The 14,815-nt window shown below is 66.5% G+C and overlaps 1 protein-coding gene across 5 annotated transcripts in view; it reads left to right on the top strand.

Moving 5' to 3' along the window:
- The window catches only part of GSE1 (Gse1 coiled-coil protein), a 386,663-nt gene that overhangs the window by 345,914 nt on the left and 25,934 nt on the right, over positions 1 to 14,815 (top strand). For 4 of the 5 annotated variants that reach the window (XM_032326363.1, XM_032326366.1, XM_032326365.1 and 1 more), the window contains exon 3: positions 7,126 to 7,344. The exons of the other annotated variant lie outside the window; for it this stretch is intronic. In XM_032326363.1, the coding sequence (XP_032182254.1) occupies positions 7,126 to 7,344 (219 nt within the window). The remainder of the gene's footprint in view (positions 1 to 7,125; positions 7,345 to 14,815) is intronic. 5 annotated transcript variants of the gene reach the window in all.

Consider the following 14,815-nt stretch of genomic DNA (forward strand, 5'->3'; position numbering starts at 1 on the left):
GTCGAGTGTCCCCGTCTGCTGTTCTTTACTCCGCCCGCGGCCTCGGCCGGTCCCCACCGTCGGCAGCCTTCGGTCTCAACCCCTAGGCTGTCCTTGGCCAGCTCTGGCATGGGGGCTCCCCAGGATGCCACCCCGCACCTGCTCTGTGTCCCACCGGTCGCGCCCGCTGGGAGAGGGCATCCCTGCCGGGAACCTCTCAGCCCCCGGCCCCCGTGGCCCACACCTGTTAAGCCGTTACCGGGTGCGTGGGCCTGTAGTGATGGGCGTAGGGGTCTCTCCTGAACGCTCCGCTCTCTTGTTTTCCTTAGAGCTTGGATTTGGTCTCCCTGAGGGCCTCCCACTGTTGAGCACCGTTTGTGGTGTGAGCCTTGCGTGGCCTGGGCTGGACCCCGCTCCGGGTTCACGGCGGCTGTCAGCTGACCCTGGAAATTGGCTTTGGATGGGGTGGGCTCCACGCTCGCTGACTGTTTCTGGGGGACCCTCTCCGCGGCTCTGAGGCCCCTGTCTTGGGCTCCCTGGTGCCTTGATGCTGCTGAGTGACAGGTCCGCGCGGGGGAGGGTGGCCGCCGCATGGTAGAGGGAGCTGCCTTCTTACTCATTTCCGGCCTGGCCGGGGTCTCCTGTGGACACGCACGCCGGCCTCGCTCTGCCCCTGCCCCTCCGCTCTCCCTCCCTCCGTTCCCTGCCCTTCTCCCTGGTTCCAGGTCAGGACCCAGGACGTCTGCTGGGGCCTTTCCCTGCTCCAGCGGCCAGGCCCGCCGTGGCTTTGGCCAGCACCTGCCGCCATAGTCTTGGGGAGCAGGTCCTCTTCTGGGACTCGGCACAAGCAAGCGGCCCCAGTCCCTTAGCAGCCTACGACCTGAGGGGCTGTCCTCAGTCGAGAAAGGACATGAGGCCTAAGCAGGCCACCCTGGGCACCCGGAGTAGGAAGGCCTTCCCGACTCTCCCGCCCCCCACCCCCAAGAAAAATTGCTTCATGTGAGTGAGCTAGGAACACGCCAACGGCAAATATAATAATGAATTTATTATGAAGCTTCTCGGGCTCCCAGGATCACGTGGCACCCCACACCGCCGCCACCCGCCCGGTCTCCGCGGCGGGGTCACCCTGGCCTTGTCAGGGCAGCAGGGACACCGCCTTCGAGGGGCACGGGGGTCACCGAGTGGAAGGCGCGCAGGGGGGAGGGTCCTGAGCCCAGGGACGTGCTGTATTTGCTCATAAACATTTCTCTCCGTGGTAATGAAGATTCACCAGGGGGGTGAGGGCGAGAATCCCAGTCCAGACTGTGCACGCTGGGCTGCACAGGGAGGCCCCCGCCGGGCCGGCCCCGCGGGGTGTAATTACTCCGGGGTGGGGGGGGCCGCTGTGGGGGAAGGGGCGGACGGGTGCTTGAACCGGGAGCCAGCAGAAAATTCATCTCAGCCATTAGCTTGTAATTAGAGAGCATGGAGGGAGCAGGCCCGAGGTCTGGTGCCGGGCAGAACCCATGAAAGGAAGCGGTAATTACAGGGTCTGCGGGAGGCCGGGTGGGAGGCCCGCGTGCTGATGAATCCGACGGGAGCGAGGGGGCCGGGACCACAGTTCACGGCGTGTTGGCCCCCCCCCCCCATTTAAATCCTGCTGATCAGAGCATGGGGTTCGTTCTGGAGAACCAGGACAAGGTGGGTTTCTGGAGAGCAGGGCACTGCAGCCGCCCTGACCGCGGGGCCAGCCCTGCACTTGGTTTTCCTGCCTTTTGCCTTTTTTTTTTTTTTAAAGCTTTGTGCTGCTTCTGGCCACATTAGAAGCAGAGGCTGAAGAGGAAAAGTATTGATTAAAGACGCCACCTTGGGGAGGAGGAGCCGCGGGAGTGGCGAGCCCCGGGAAGGGGGCAGGGCAGTGGGCTCTCCGCTCCGGCGCTGGCCCCCGGGGGGGGGGGGGGGACGGACATCCTGGCCTCTCCACAAGGGGGCTCAGGAACGGTGGGATCTCACCTCCAGGCTTCTGTCCATGGTGGCTTTTTGCTCTGGGGAGGCTGCGTGGGCGGCCCGTGGTGGCAGGAGTCCCGGCCCGAGGAGCTGACCGTGATGTAGATGAGAAGGCCAGGAGGCCACCCGCCCCGAGTCGCACGTGCGGGAGAGCTGGAGGGCGCGGTGCGGAGGGAGCCCGCGCTGCCCCCGGCCCCCCGGCTCTCATCCATCACCGGCCTTCACGCCGCGGAGCTTATTCCCAGCTGTTAGGATAATGAATTTACATGAGCTGATAATGTAGACAAGAATTCAGTCAACGGCCAGGAGCACAGAAGTTAATAAATACCTTCTCTAATGAGGGCACGGGGAGCAGGTGCCCCCGTTCCCCTGGGGCCTCCTGAGGGTGCGGGGGCCACCCCAAGGCCCCGTCTCCCCTCAGCCCACCCCTGTGGGCTCCGCGGTCGTGGCAGCACCCGCTGCGGACTTGGCCAGAGGGCACGTGCGTGGGGGGAGACCCAGGCCCGCCTCTGCTTCCCAGGCCAGGGCTTGGGGGGGCAAGGGGGACCCCACCCGAGGCTGCGTCGAGTCATAGAGGGTCCGGGGTGACCCTTTGCCAGGCGTCGGGGTCCTGTGAGCTTGGCCTGTGGTGCTACGTCGTGGGTGCCGGGAACTGCCATCCAAGCGGCTGGTGGCCCCCCGCCCGCCCTCCGGGTTTGCAGGCTGCGGGAGTGCTGCTAATTTTAGCTCCGTAATGAAGTGGCTGGGTGCAGATTCTATTTTAAGTGACCTGACAGCCGCAGCAGCTTTCCTGGCGTGCAGCGCCCCTGGAGCCCACAGCCGACACCGCGGCGGAGACGGCGGCTTTGGGGGACCCCCAGGAACCCAGAGGGCTCTGGCCAGAGCCCAGGGAGCTGGTGCTGGGCTTCGCTTGAGGGGAGACTTAGGCGGGAGGGGAGGTTACTCGGGGCCAGCAGGAGTGTGACCGTGATGTTCACAGGATAGCTGATCCCTAAAGACCCTTGTCACCAGGCCAGGTTGGGGAGCAGTAGGTAAGGCTTTGGGTTTGAGTTCCAGCAGGGGAGGCCCTGGCCCGAGGGGCGTCCCTGGGGCCTCTGTTGGCGGCCAGCTTCACGCTGCTGAGTGTCCGTCTCTTTGACCCCGCCCCCCTTGCCCATTTACTTACTAAGCTTTCGTGTGTTAGAGAATGCACACACGAGCAGGGGGAGAGGGAGAGGGAGAGGTAGAAGCAGACTCCCCGCTGAGCAGGGAGCCCACATGGGGCTCTATCCCAGGACCCCAAGACCATGACCTGAGCCGAAGGCAAACTCTTGAACCAGCTGAGCCACACAGGTGCCCTCATGGTCCCCCCTGCTCTGTGAAAGCCTGGTTGAGTGCAGGGAAGTTACGGCGTAGACACAAGGACAAAAGTGAGACCTTTGTTCCTTTTGCTGCCACTCGGGGAAGACACCCGCCCATACCTTAAGGGGTCTGTGATCCTTGGGGTCTGGCCTGGGATTTGCCCTTTGCCACCCTGGCCAGCACTGTCAGCTGGCAGCCACAGCAGGTCTGCCCAGGTCACCAGCTGGCCGGCCTGTCACATGGCCACTAGGCAGTGGCTTCCCACCAGCTCCTGGGCCTTGGGGACTGGTCGCTGCGAGGCGCAGTGACCGCACTGTCTCCCTCCCTTCCCGCTCCTCGTCCCCATCTCAGCTCCGCGTGCGCTGTGGGCAGGAGGGGTCTGCATCAGGGCCCTGGCCACTTTCGCATAAACAGGGTTTTTGTTGTGGTAACCTCAGCCCTGCTGTGGGCCTTCTGTCGGGCCCGGGATCCGAGGCTTTCCTGCCCCATCTGTAAAACGGGCACACTGGCACCTGTCTCAGAGAATTGGGGATTAAAGAGAGGCGGCTGGCTCTCCAAGGAATGAGGAGACAGGGAGGGTGTGGTTGATGGTCCCCGATGGCGTCGAGGGGGCCCATTTTGGAGACCGTGGGTAAAGGCAATAGAGTATTTGGAGATGATCGAACTTTTCGGGCTCCAGGAAGGCTGTGGTCCAGCTGGCAGCGGGGGCAGTGGTCTCATCCGAAGGCTCGGCCGGGCCAGGGTTGGGACAAGGCTCTGTCTGGAGATGGCAGGAAAGTTGGGACTGTCCCCGGCCTCTTGAGGAGCTCCGCTGAGGTGAGGCGAGACAGCGGCCACCGTGCCTCTGACGGCCTCTTCTTGGAAGTCACGCCGTCGCTTCTGCCGTGCTCTGTTCATCAGAAGTGAGTCCGTAAGTCTGGCCCCTGTCGGGGCAAGAGAGCTCCTCTCCGTCCCTGAAAGGGCTTGAGGAACGAAGATTTGGTGGGTGTGTTTTTAAGACCCTATGGTGACCCATATTTCAGCCGTGCGTGTGCGTGCTCGTCCGTCTGTTCCTGGTCGAGCGTCCTGTTGAGGCCTCGGAGCGGGCAGTGGTGAGGGTGCGCAGGGATGCCGTGTGGGGCCCGGAGATGGGGTGCAGGTCCTGGGCGTGGAGCCAGCCTGTGTGGCCTTGCACCGTGCGTGTGACCAGGACTGGACTGTGGACAGCTCCTGGCCTGTGTGTCTCCCCCTCCCCTCCGCAGTGCTCTGCTGGCCTCCCCCAGGCCTGTGCTGAGGCATCTGGGGAGGTGACCCAGCCACGCCTAACTGATGTCCCCTGTGGGAGAGAGCCCAGGGTCTCTCCTGAGGCAGCTTGGCTCCCAGCTGCCCTTTGTAGCCACGCCTTCCCCTGAGCGTTTGGCCTGGACCGGTGGGCCTCAACCCCGTGTCCGTTTCACCACGTGGTGTTCCCAAGCACTGTCTGCCTCCCCCACACCCCACCCCACCCCGGATCAGCCGTCGCTGCCCTGGCTGTGGGTGCTCAGTGCGCCCTGGAGGACTTCTGGGCCACCCGCGTCAGCTCCTGCGGCGTGCCGGGCCGCGGGGGGCCGTGGGGGCCGTGGGGGCCGCCCCCAGCAGCTCGTGGGCTTGTGACCCCACATCGCCCGGGGCGGGCAGCCCAGTTCCGGAAGCGTGTGTCCTGGTTTGCGGAGGCCGGCCAGGGTGGCTGCGGCTGGGCGCCTTCCTCATCCGGACCCGTGTTTCTGCCCCTCTGGGGGCTGGTGGTTCCATCAGCGGCCCCTGGTGTGCGCCGGGCACAGGCCAAAGCCCTTTGTGTGAATTAGTTCCTTGAAGCCTGTCTCGGTGAACACGCAAGGTAGACTTTGTCCTTAACTGCATTTCCCAGACGAGGAGACAGGCCCAGAGAGGCTGTGACTTGCCTGAGGTCACATGGCTTTGAGGCTGCAGAGTGGGATTCGCGGCTTAGGTACCTGGTCACCAAGGGATGCTAAGCTTGACCTTCGGACCCCCACTTCCTCACTCTGTGACCTTGGCCACCCCTCCTGCGCAGTCTGTCCGTGCTGTCCGCAGGAGGAGGAGAGGGTGCTGGTTGTGGCCTGGGGCCGCACTCCCGGAGCGCCAGCTTCCGTCTTGCTCAGAAGGAAGGGCCTCTAGGGCCTGGCCCAGTGCTGATTTGACCAGGAATGACCCGGGCCTGAGACCTGCGTTTTCTGGCCATCAGCCTGCTGGGGAAGGGACCCCCTCCCACACCCCCTGGATTCTCGGGTTTCTCTCCTGGGGTTCACCCCCTGCCCCCGCTGTTCCAGAAGGAGGACGACGTATGGGTGTATGGGTCAGCCGGGGGTTGGCGCGGTCTCAGCCGCTCAGTGGAGCTGCCCAGTGTGGTGGCCTGGTGGGGGTCCTTTGTTCCCCAGCACAAGCCCTCACCCTCAGCCTACGCCCCCGCCCCCGAGGATGGCTCTTTCTGCCTCGCCTGGTGCTCTGGGACTCAGGCTTAAGAACGTGTGCATGCGGGCCCACTGCCTCTCCTGGCTAGTTTGGGGAGGGGGGCAGCAGGTCGGCACCTGACCCCCTGCCTGACCTCCTGGGGGGCTCCCCCTTCTCGCCTGCTGGCCCACGGAGCTGGATGTGGAAGCCGCTTCCAGTTAGACTCTTTTAGGCTCAGCGCAGAACCCAGGGGGGCTCTGGGGGCCCCAGAGAGCCTCTTGGGGTGTGGGCTGCTGCCCGGGGGCGCCCCTTGCCGCCACCCTGCGAGTAGAGTGTGTTCTTTGCCCTGTCGTGTTGCGTGCTCCATCACCCGCGACTCCCGGGACCCTTCCTGGATGCCTGCCCCTCCTGGGTGTCCGTCTGGGGGTTTGGAAGTCGATTTGCTTCTCCCTTCACATGACCCGTGGCCCCTGCCTGCCGCAAGGCCATCGGGCTTGATTTATGCCCCTGGAACGCGCGGGGAGCGGGGCCGGGCCACGCAGGTGGCCCTGAGAGGGCAGGGATGTTAATGGAAAACTTATTTATGGCGCGACGCCCTCGGCTGCCCGACGGAGCTGGGCCTTTATTGATCGGGCTCTCGGGAGGCCGGTCAGCCGCCTCATTGACACTTGGACAGGACGGGGAAGGCCTGTGGGAAGATGGCTGTGTGTGTCCCCCGCCCATGGCACCTGGTGTCCCCCTGGCGGGCAGCAGCTCCTCCGTCAGTGAGGCCTGAACCCGGCCCCCACCGGCAGGGCAGGCTCCCCCCATGGGTTCGATCTGCAGGCAGGGTGTACGGGGCGGCCGCGTTCTCCCCCGCCATGGCTGGCACAGCTGCCCGTGGGGCCGTTCCCTGAGGCACCTGCGTCTGTAGGGACTTGCCAGCATCCCTGGCTGGCCTCCCCGGGGCAGGAGCAGGGCCGGCCTTCCCTGTGGGGGTGGGAGGCAGGGGTGGGGTGGGCCGGTGCAGAAACCTTAGTGGGGAGTAGCTCTGCGGCTGTCTCCCTTCCCACTGCTGGGGCCTCTGCCTCCCGCCCGGTCCTTGTCGCCGTGAGGACACCAGCCCACACCTTGTCGTCCCTCCCGCATGTGGCCGGAGATGCCGTCTGGCGTCCGTGGTCACTGGGTGCTGTGTGCACTTGAGGCTCTGACTGGGGGTCGGCAGGGCAGGGGGTCCCTGCTCTCTCTGCGCCGCTGCCTGTCCTCTGTCTCGCCTGTCCTGCCGGGGCCCCCCGCGTCTGCTCCCCGTCCCTGTCCCTGCATGCTGCTTGCTGGTGCCCCGCGGACCCCCCGCTCTGGTGCTGGGCCCTCCTGCTCTCTGGGTGACCTCTGGTTCTTCTTTTCCTGTTTCAGGCATGAGCCATGAGCCCAAGTCCCCTTCACTAGGGATGCTTTCCACCGCGACCAGGACCACCGCCACCGTCAGCCCCCTCACCCCCTCGCCGCTCAATGGCGCCCTGGTGCCCAGCGGCAGCCCCGCCAGCAGCAGCACGCTGTCGGCCCAGGCCGCGCCGTCCTCCAGCTTTGCCGCCGCGCTGCGCAAGCTCGCCAAACAGGCGGAGGAGCCCAGAGGTAAGAGGCGCGCCCGCCGGGCTGCAGCCCAAGGGGGGGACAGCGAGCGCAGCCCCCTCCTCCCGGGCCTCGTGGGCTCCTGGGGGGAGCAGGTGAGCGCGGCCGAGAGCCGGCCGTTCCCCGCCACCGGGAGCCGCGCTCACAGGACCCCCGCGCCCGCCCCCCGCCACTCTCGGGTCTGCCACGCTGCTTGGTTCCGGTCAGACCCTCCGGGACCCCCTCCCGGCCCTGGTACCTGCGCTTTGCTTCTGCCTCTCTGCCGCTTTTGTCTGGCCTCGGCTCCGGGAGCCGCCGCGGGGGCGGCCACGGTTTCCAGAAACCTGTTGGTCTCAGAGTTTTGTGGGGGGGGTCTTTGGGACAGCGCCCCCCCCCATGACTACCTACCTCCCCAAGGCAGGGATCACGTGCTGGCGTGGATGGGTGTCCCCCCGAGATTCGGAGCCCTGGCTTCTGGGGTCACTCGGGCAGTGACGTGCTGTGTGGCTTTAGGCGAATACTGACCCTCTCTGCGGTTTGGTCTTGATCTGGGGGCTCTCGGGGTCCCCAGCTTCAGGTGCTCGTGGGGACCACTACCCAGGTGCCCGTGTTAGTCGGGGGGTTTGTGCCTGGGGCTGCTGGGAGACCCCGGCCGATCTCTGGACTTCCTGCTCGGACGTGGGCAGAGGAAGCAGGACCTGGGGATCCGTCTTGCCCCAGAGGTTCAGGGCTCGGCAGAGGGGACATTGGCCCTGATGGAGACTGGCTGGGGGGTCTTCTAAGTTCCGAATCTCCCCTCTTCCTGGTCATTGGGCTGAGGGGCACGTGTAAGGGGACCAGCAGACCGCGGCCCGTGAGACCAGACCGCTGGGGCCTGGTTGCGCGTCCGCCTGCCGTGGGGCCATTGGGTCCGCCTGGGCAGAGCGTGGCTCCTGGTGCACACCCACACCCCTCCTCACCTTCCACGCCCCCCGGAGCCTTCCACACCCCCGGGGCGCACTCCCTGGCCACCTACTGCACACAGCAACAGCGTGCCACATGCTTGGGGCTCACATGGCCCGCAGGAGGCTGCGAGCTCCCTGCCCGGGCCCGTGGAGGCCCCCAGACCAGCCGACCTGGAGGGCGACGCATGGCGGGCATGGAGGGGTTGTGACTCCATCGTCCCCTGGGAGGGGACAGGCCACCCCTGTGGCTGAGTTTACCTGCTCTGGCCTTGTCCTTTCCCAGCGTTCAGAAGGCAAGTGTTGGCACAGGGGAGAATGCGGAGTCCTCCTGGACCATCCTCTGGCGCACCGGCCTTGTCCTGAGGTGACGCGTCACCGCGGCCGAGGACACAGCCGTGGAAGGGCCGTTTCCCTCCTCACAGAGGCAGGCAGGGGAGGTCTGAGGCTGGGGGGTCACGCGAGGGCCGTGGGCACGGGGCAGGAAGGAGCCTGCCTCCATGGCCCTGTCTGCTCTCTGCAGCCCTAGGCTGCTCTCGGTGTCCGGCTGGGCAGACGGGCCAGAGGCTTCTGGGTGGGAAGGGGCCGGAAACAAAGTGTGCTGCTGCAGGGGCCGGTCCTGTGGCCGCGGGGCCCAGTTCACAGCTGTGACAGGGCGTTCGCCTTTCCTGCCCTGAGAAGAGTGACTTGGCGGGGAGGGGCCGGGAGAGGGAAGGTGGGCACCGGCCCCGCCGCTGGAGCTCTTACCGGCACGGGAGCGCGGCCTCGGCGGCGGCTGGTGTGCCGTCGCCCCGTCCTTCCGATGTGGGGGGGGCTGGGGCTTGGGGGGCTCCGCGTCCGTGGAGCGTGTTGGAATCCGGCCGCCCCTCGCGTGGGTCCCACCGTGGGCGCTTCTCGGCCCTCGTCACGGTGCATCTCGCGAGCTGAGGGGTTTCTGGCAGCCGAAGGCCGAGTTGGGAGAGTTCGAAGCCTTGGAGCCGGGACCGTGAGCCCTGTTTGCCCCATCAGGCCTCGGTTTGAGACACCAGGAGGAGGTGTCCCTCTCGGGGAGCATCTCCGGGCTGCAGCTGTGCCTGGTCTCCTTTATATCACTCAGTCGCCCCCAGGGTGACCTGGCCGTCTCCTCCGCCCGTCAGTAGAAGGGGTCACAGCCCATAGCGGCCCGGTGTACAGATGGCCAGGCCGAGGCGCAGAGAGGTCCAGCCGTGAGCCCGAGGTGCCCACCCTGTGCAGGCGTGCCTCTGCCCCTCGCTGGTGCTGAGACCTGTCGAAGCAGGCTCGTAAAGCTGGGGTTAGGACGGCAGCCCCTCGCCCCTGGACCCACCTTGGTGGTGCAGGGTGGGGGGTCGTGGGTGATGGGGCTGTCGGCTTCCGGAAGCCTGGGGGAAGTGGCGGCAAGAGGAGGGAGCCAGCAGGTCCCAGGGCTTCTGCCCTGCCTTTCCCCCTGGAACCAGAGCCCCGCCGGGGGATGGGGGGGTGGGAGGGGGCTTTGGTGGGCTTGGTGGTCCAGGAAGGAGCCGGATACTTGTGAAATTCTGCAGATTCGTTCAGGGCCATGAGAGCCCCCTTCTGAAGCAGTAAGATGCCGTCGTGTATGGTGTCCAGAGTCGTGCAGGCGTGACCCAAGCTCCCAGACCGTGTCCTTGCCCCTGCGGAAGGGCTGTGCCTGTCCGCGTCTTCTCCTCCACCCCTGTCCCGGGAGCCCTGATAGGCTGGCGGGGGTGGGGGGACACTGAGCACTTGTGTCTGGCTTCCCGCGCTCAACCTGATGTTCCAGGGCCGGCTGGCACCCTGCATCTGTCACGGGTGCGTGTGACCCCCCCCCCGTCCGCCATCACAGGGCTGGAGGACACGAGTCCCTCGTCGTCGGCAGCAGAGGGGAGTTTGGAAGCCACAGACTCGGATCCCTCCCTGGCCTGTTCGCTGACCTGCCCTCCCCAGGACTCGTGTCTCTGTGGGCGCCCGTGGTGCGGTGGGGTGAGGGCCGCAGGGGCCGTGGGAGAGGCAGGGCCCGTCTGGCCGTCCACATGCATCCTGGCGTGTCTGCCGTCGCCTGGGACCCTCTGCCTCGCCACCCCTACCTTGCTGTGAAGTGCCCGTGTAGGCCGAGCTCTGGCCCACACTCTCCCCTCCGCTGCTCGGGCTAATGTCTTCGCTCACGTTGTCGTGCCCCAAGGGAACCGTCGAAACCTTCCGTTCAGAGGAAGTCCTCTCCGCTGCGTGCTTTGCTCTACCGTGAGAGAAGGAATGAGAACTTGATGGGGGGTCTCTCCGCACCGGGGCTCGGAGACGCCTAGTGTGCAGCCAGACTGCCGGGGGGGGGGGCGTGTGGAGTGGGGGTGCCCGCTGCTCCGGGTGGGACTGTGGGTGCCACGAGGGCCTGGACCTGCCTTGTGCCCTGGCTCACGTCCTTGCTGTGTGTCCCAGGCACCTCGCTTGACCTCTCTGGGCTTCTCTCTTTTCTTAGTGATCTTGTCGTCCTGGATTTTGATTCAGAGAGAACACGCTCGGGCCAGGCATATAGCAGCTGCGTGCCACCGGTGGCCGCCCGTGCCCTCCTCCCCTACCTCTGAGCACTGCGCAGGGAGGGGTGGAGGCTCGTCCCTGGGAGGGTCCTGGAAAGGAGAGGGTCTCCGTGGGAAGAGAGTGGGCTTGGACCCGCAGGCCCCCCCGTCCGCGCTGGGGGTCAGCTGCTACCGCCGCGGCTGCTGTCTGTCTCCAGGTTCCTCCTCTTCCCCCCTGGGCATAAAGGGTGCCCGGGGAGTGAGCGCACCCACACCGCACATCGTTCTGGAAGAGGCTCGGGGTCTGAGCCCCCACTGGTCCCGGTCAAACCCGGGAGACTCCTTCTCCGTGATGGGCTGGGGCGCCCTGTTGAGACAGCTCGCGTGGGGCTCCTCCGTGTCTCTGGCCGCAGAGAGGATGTCCTCCCGGGCCACTCGGCCCTCCGTCCCCACGCTGCTTGTCCAGCTCCAGCACCGGCCTGGCCGCCTCATCCGGCCTGTCCCCACGCAGGAGCCTCTTCCGCGCAGAGACTGTACCCACCCCCCACACACCCCTCCATTGGCATGGAAGCCCCAGTTTTAGCCTTGGAATGAGCCCCAGTCTAGGGAACCCCAAGACTGCACTGACCCTCAGAGTGTCCCAGCCTCCGAGGCCTGCCCTGCAGGGCTTGTTGGGACCCCGGCTTTCTGTGGGCGGGGAGGTGCCTGTGAATGACTAAGTGAGGGCGTGAGTCAGGAGGGGCCTCGCCTGGAGTGTGACCGCAGCTCCCCAGCGGCCCTGACCCTTCCCCTGAGCTCCCTGCAGAGGGCGAGCCTGGGCACCCGCATCCCTGCCGGCTGGGGCATGACGCGGCAGGGGCCGCTGCCCGGCACTGGCTGTGACTGGCTGTGGGGCGATCTCGCCTCCCGCAGGGCTGCAGCGCCCATCTGCCCAGGGCCGGGCAGGGGCAGTGGTGTGGGGAGCCTGCCAGGTCCCTGGGGCTGTGCGTCTCCCCTGACCCCACCCCGTGAGCCCACCTGGAGGGTCCTAACTCAGGTGCGTGGCTGGCCCACCTTCTGTGCCTTGCACAGTGCATACTCCGTGCCCCTGTCCAGGGCAAGTGTCTCTGGGCTGTCCCTGTGTGGCCTGGGGGCCCAGGCTAGGCAGAGGAAGCATGGTGGGCCCCGAAGCCTCTGGGACTTATTCCTCTCTCTACACAGTGTGTCAGGCGCATAGCGTTGCCACCCTGGACCCCATGGGGTGGTGGAGTGGCCTTCCCGAGGGGGCATCTGCCGAGAGCACTGGCTGCGGGGGCTGTGGGGTGTGAATTTCTAACACTCCAGGTCCCGGGCCCCAAACACCACGGGCGCCCCTGCCTGGCTTCCTTCCCCAGCACTTCTTGGCTTTCTGCCTCGTCTTGTCGCCGGCTTGGCAGGCGGGTCTGGTTACTGCCAGGCCTGGGGAGCTGCCGGAGCCCGGGTCTTGTCCCCGAGCCCCAGGGAGGCGGGGCGGACCCCTCCCTTGGCAGAGCGTGTGGGTGGGACTCTGCCCCCCAGTGTTGCCGCCACACAGCTGGCCCGGTGGAGCAGGGTGGGGCTTCCCTGCTGCCCCCCGAAATCTCTTTCTTTCAAAGAAAACAGCCAAGCCAGGGAAGGCAGGATCTGGCCTGGCACGCTTGCTCCCCGCAGCAGGTCACCCGAGCGCTGGCATTTCCCCATGGGTGTCTGTGGCCCCATCTGTCTCCAAGTACAGGTGTGAGCTTGCGCTGGGAGGACCTTCTCCTCTGACCCTGGGCCCTCAGGGTTCTGGAGGCAAGAGCTGGAGGGCCCGGGAGGCTGGAGCTGGAGAAGCCACGTGTGCCCCCAACGCAGGGCTATGTGGGGGAAGGGGGAAGGCTTGGGTGGGCAAGATGGGTCTGACCAGAGCAATGGACCAGGGGGCGATGCCCGGCCCAGGGGCATTTCGCACGGCAGGCTTCCCCTGGCCGTGGTGACACGGCACCAACTTGGCCCTGTCGCCTTCCCAGGGCTCCCCCTGCCTTGGTGCTCCTCGGCCCCCACCGCGTTGCCCCCAGCGTCCGAGCCGGTCGTCCTCGCCAGCCCCAGTTCCGCCCGCCGGCCAGTAATGGGCCCCTGGAAACGTGGCTCATAAGAAAGACCAACGCCTTGTCTTTGCGGATTTGGGTTTACGGACCGTCGTGTGTCCAAGATTGGGCCCAGGACCGTGTTGGTGGCTGGCGGCCGTGAGGCGGGGTGAGGACTCCGGCTGGTGGGCAGGTAGGGAGACCCCCGGCCTGGAAGCAGGTGTGCAGGGCCTCTGCAGGGCCTCTTTCCCAGCCCTTCTGCCCAGGCCCACGGGTCATCGGAACGGACCAGGGCCCTCAGCTGGGCAAGGACTGCCGGTGCCCCCCCACCCCCACTGTCCCCACTGTGCTGGGTTGCAAATGCCCCTGCCTTCGATGGCGTTTGGCCTCTGTCACCTGCACACTTAGCTTCCCAAAAGGCACACGCTGTGGCTGTTCCATTGGGCACGTCCCAGGGAGGCCGACTTCGCGGCTGTCCGGGGAGCGGCGTGTGGGTGACCGCCAGCCAGGTGTCTTCCTGCCCCACGGCCCCTCGGCCTCAGTGAGCAGAGCACGCCGTGCCGCCAGCCACCCTGCTTTCTGGGGGCAGATGGTGTTTGCCCGCCAGGCCTAGGGGAGGTCAGAGGAGGGGGAGGGCAGGGCCCCCCCAGGGCTGTGGGGCGCTGGAGGCTGGCTGTCCTCTGGAGTCCAGCAGCCTGCGCAGGGACCTCCCGAGATGGACCTAGGACGGAACAGACTGCAGGGGTAAGCAGAGGGCCCTGGCCAGCAGGTGCACATGGGGTCCTCGGGGGGCCGCTGCCCCACCCTGGTTGTGCTGTGGGGCCCGGGTGGATGCCTGCCCTGGTGGAAGCCAGAGAAACCCTTGCTGGCATGGGGGCTGGGCCCCTCATACCCTCCTGCACGAGTCTGTCCCTGGGGTACTCCCCTTCCAACCCCGCCAGGCTTGGGTGGCCCAGCCCCGTAAGCGGACCTCCCAGGAAGACGTCCCGAGGGTCCTTTTCTAGGGAGACTGTCCCCTCATGTCCTCCCTGTCATCAGTGCTGAGAACCCTAACCCGGTGCAGGGTGAGGCCCAGAGACTGCGGCCGGTGTGGTGGGCTGGAGGGGTGGGTAGGGGTCCTGCAGCGGGGCACGGAGGTGCCTGCGGCAGCGTCCAGCGGATGGCGGGTCCTTGTGGTGGTGGCCAACGGCACGTCTGTCAGGGAGAGCGGACGGCGTGGCAGGTTTGCAGTTTGGTTTCCAGGCTCCCCGCTCCGGTCTCCCGAGTCTGGGGTCTCAGCTGTTAATTACATGTGCCCGGCGGCCGCGGTGCTGATCCTCCGAGGCAGACGGCAGAGGTGACGGCGTGCAGGGCCTCCCGTCATCCCGGCTGCCCGCGCCCGCGGACAGGCTCCTGCCGTGTGCCTCCGGTTAATTAGGGCGGTCGCAGGAGCGGGGTCGCGGTGGCCGCATGCTAATTGTGGGTGCGTGGTCAGGGATCGATTACGGGCTCTGGCCGGCCAGGGATGCTGCCCCCCCGCCCCAGTCCTGGGGGGAGGAGGTTGCTAATTGCCGGTGGCCTCCCAGTCCGAGTGCACCTGGGCCCCCAAGCTCCCCCTGCCACCTGGCCTGGTGATTAGAAATGAGGTTAATCTAGAGAGGCGAGTTAATGGCGTGAGGCGGAGCCCCTCGTGGGGGGGCTGGTGCTGTCAGCTGCTCCGGCTTGCGAGGCCCCCCCCGGGCTGTTGCACTGCAGGGCTCCGAGCTGTGTGGGCTGCCCGGTCCATCTGCCCAGTGTCTAGAGGCCGCGAGCCTGCTTGGCCTTTGACCCCAGCTTTTCCTCCAGGCTCTTGGTGGCCTCTGCCTTGACCCCGGGTGCTCTTGGCCTGTGTGCGCTTTCCTGCCTTCCTGTTCTGGATCCAAAACACACATACAGTCCTGTCCGCCCCCGTGGACAGAGGGGCCTCCCAGGGTGTGGGCCTGGCAGCCGAGTGTGGGGCTTAAGTGGG

Source organism: Mustela erminea, chromosome 19 (assembly GCF_009829155.1).
Source record: "Mustela erminea isolate mMusErm1 chromosome 19, mMusErm1.Pri, whole genome shotgun sequence".
Lineage (NCBI taxonomy): Eukaryota > Metazoa > Chordata > Mammalia > Carnivora > Mustelidae > Mustela > Mustela erminea.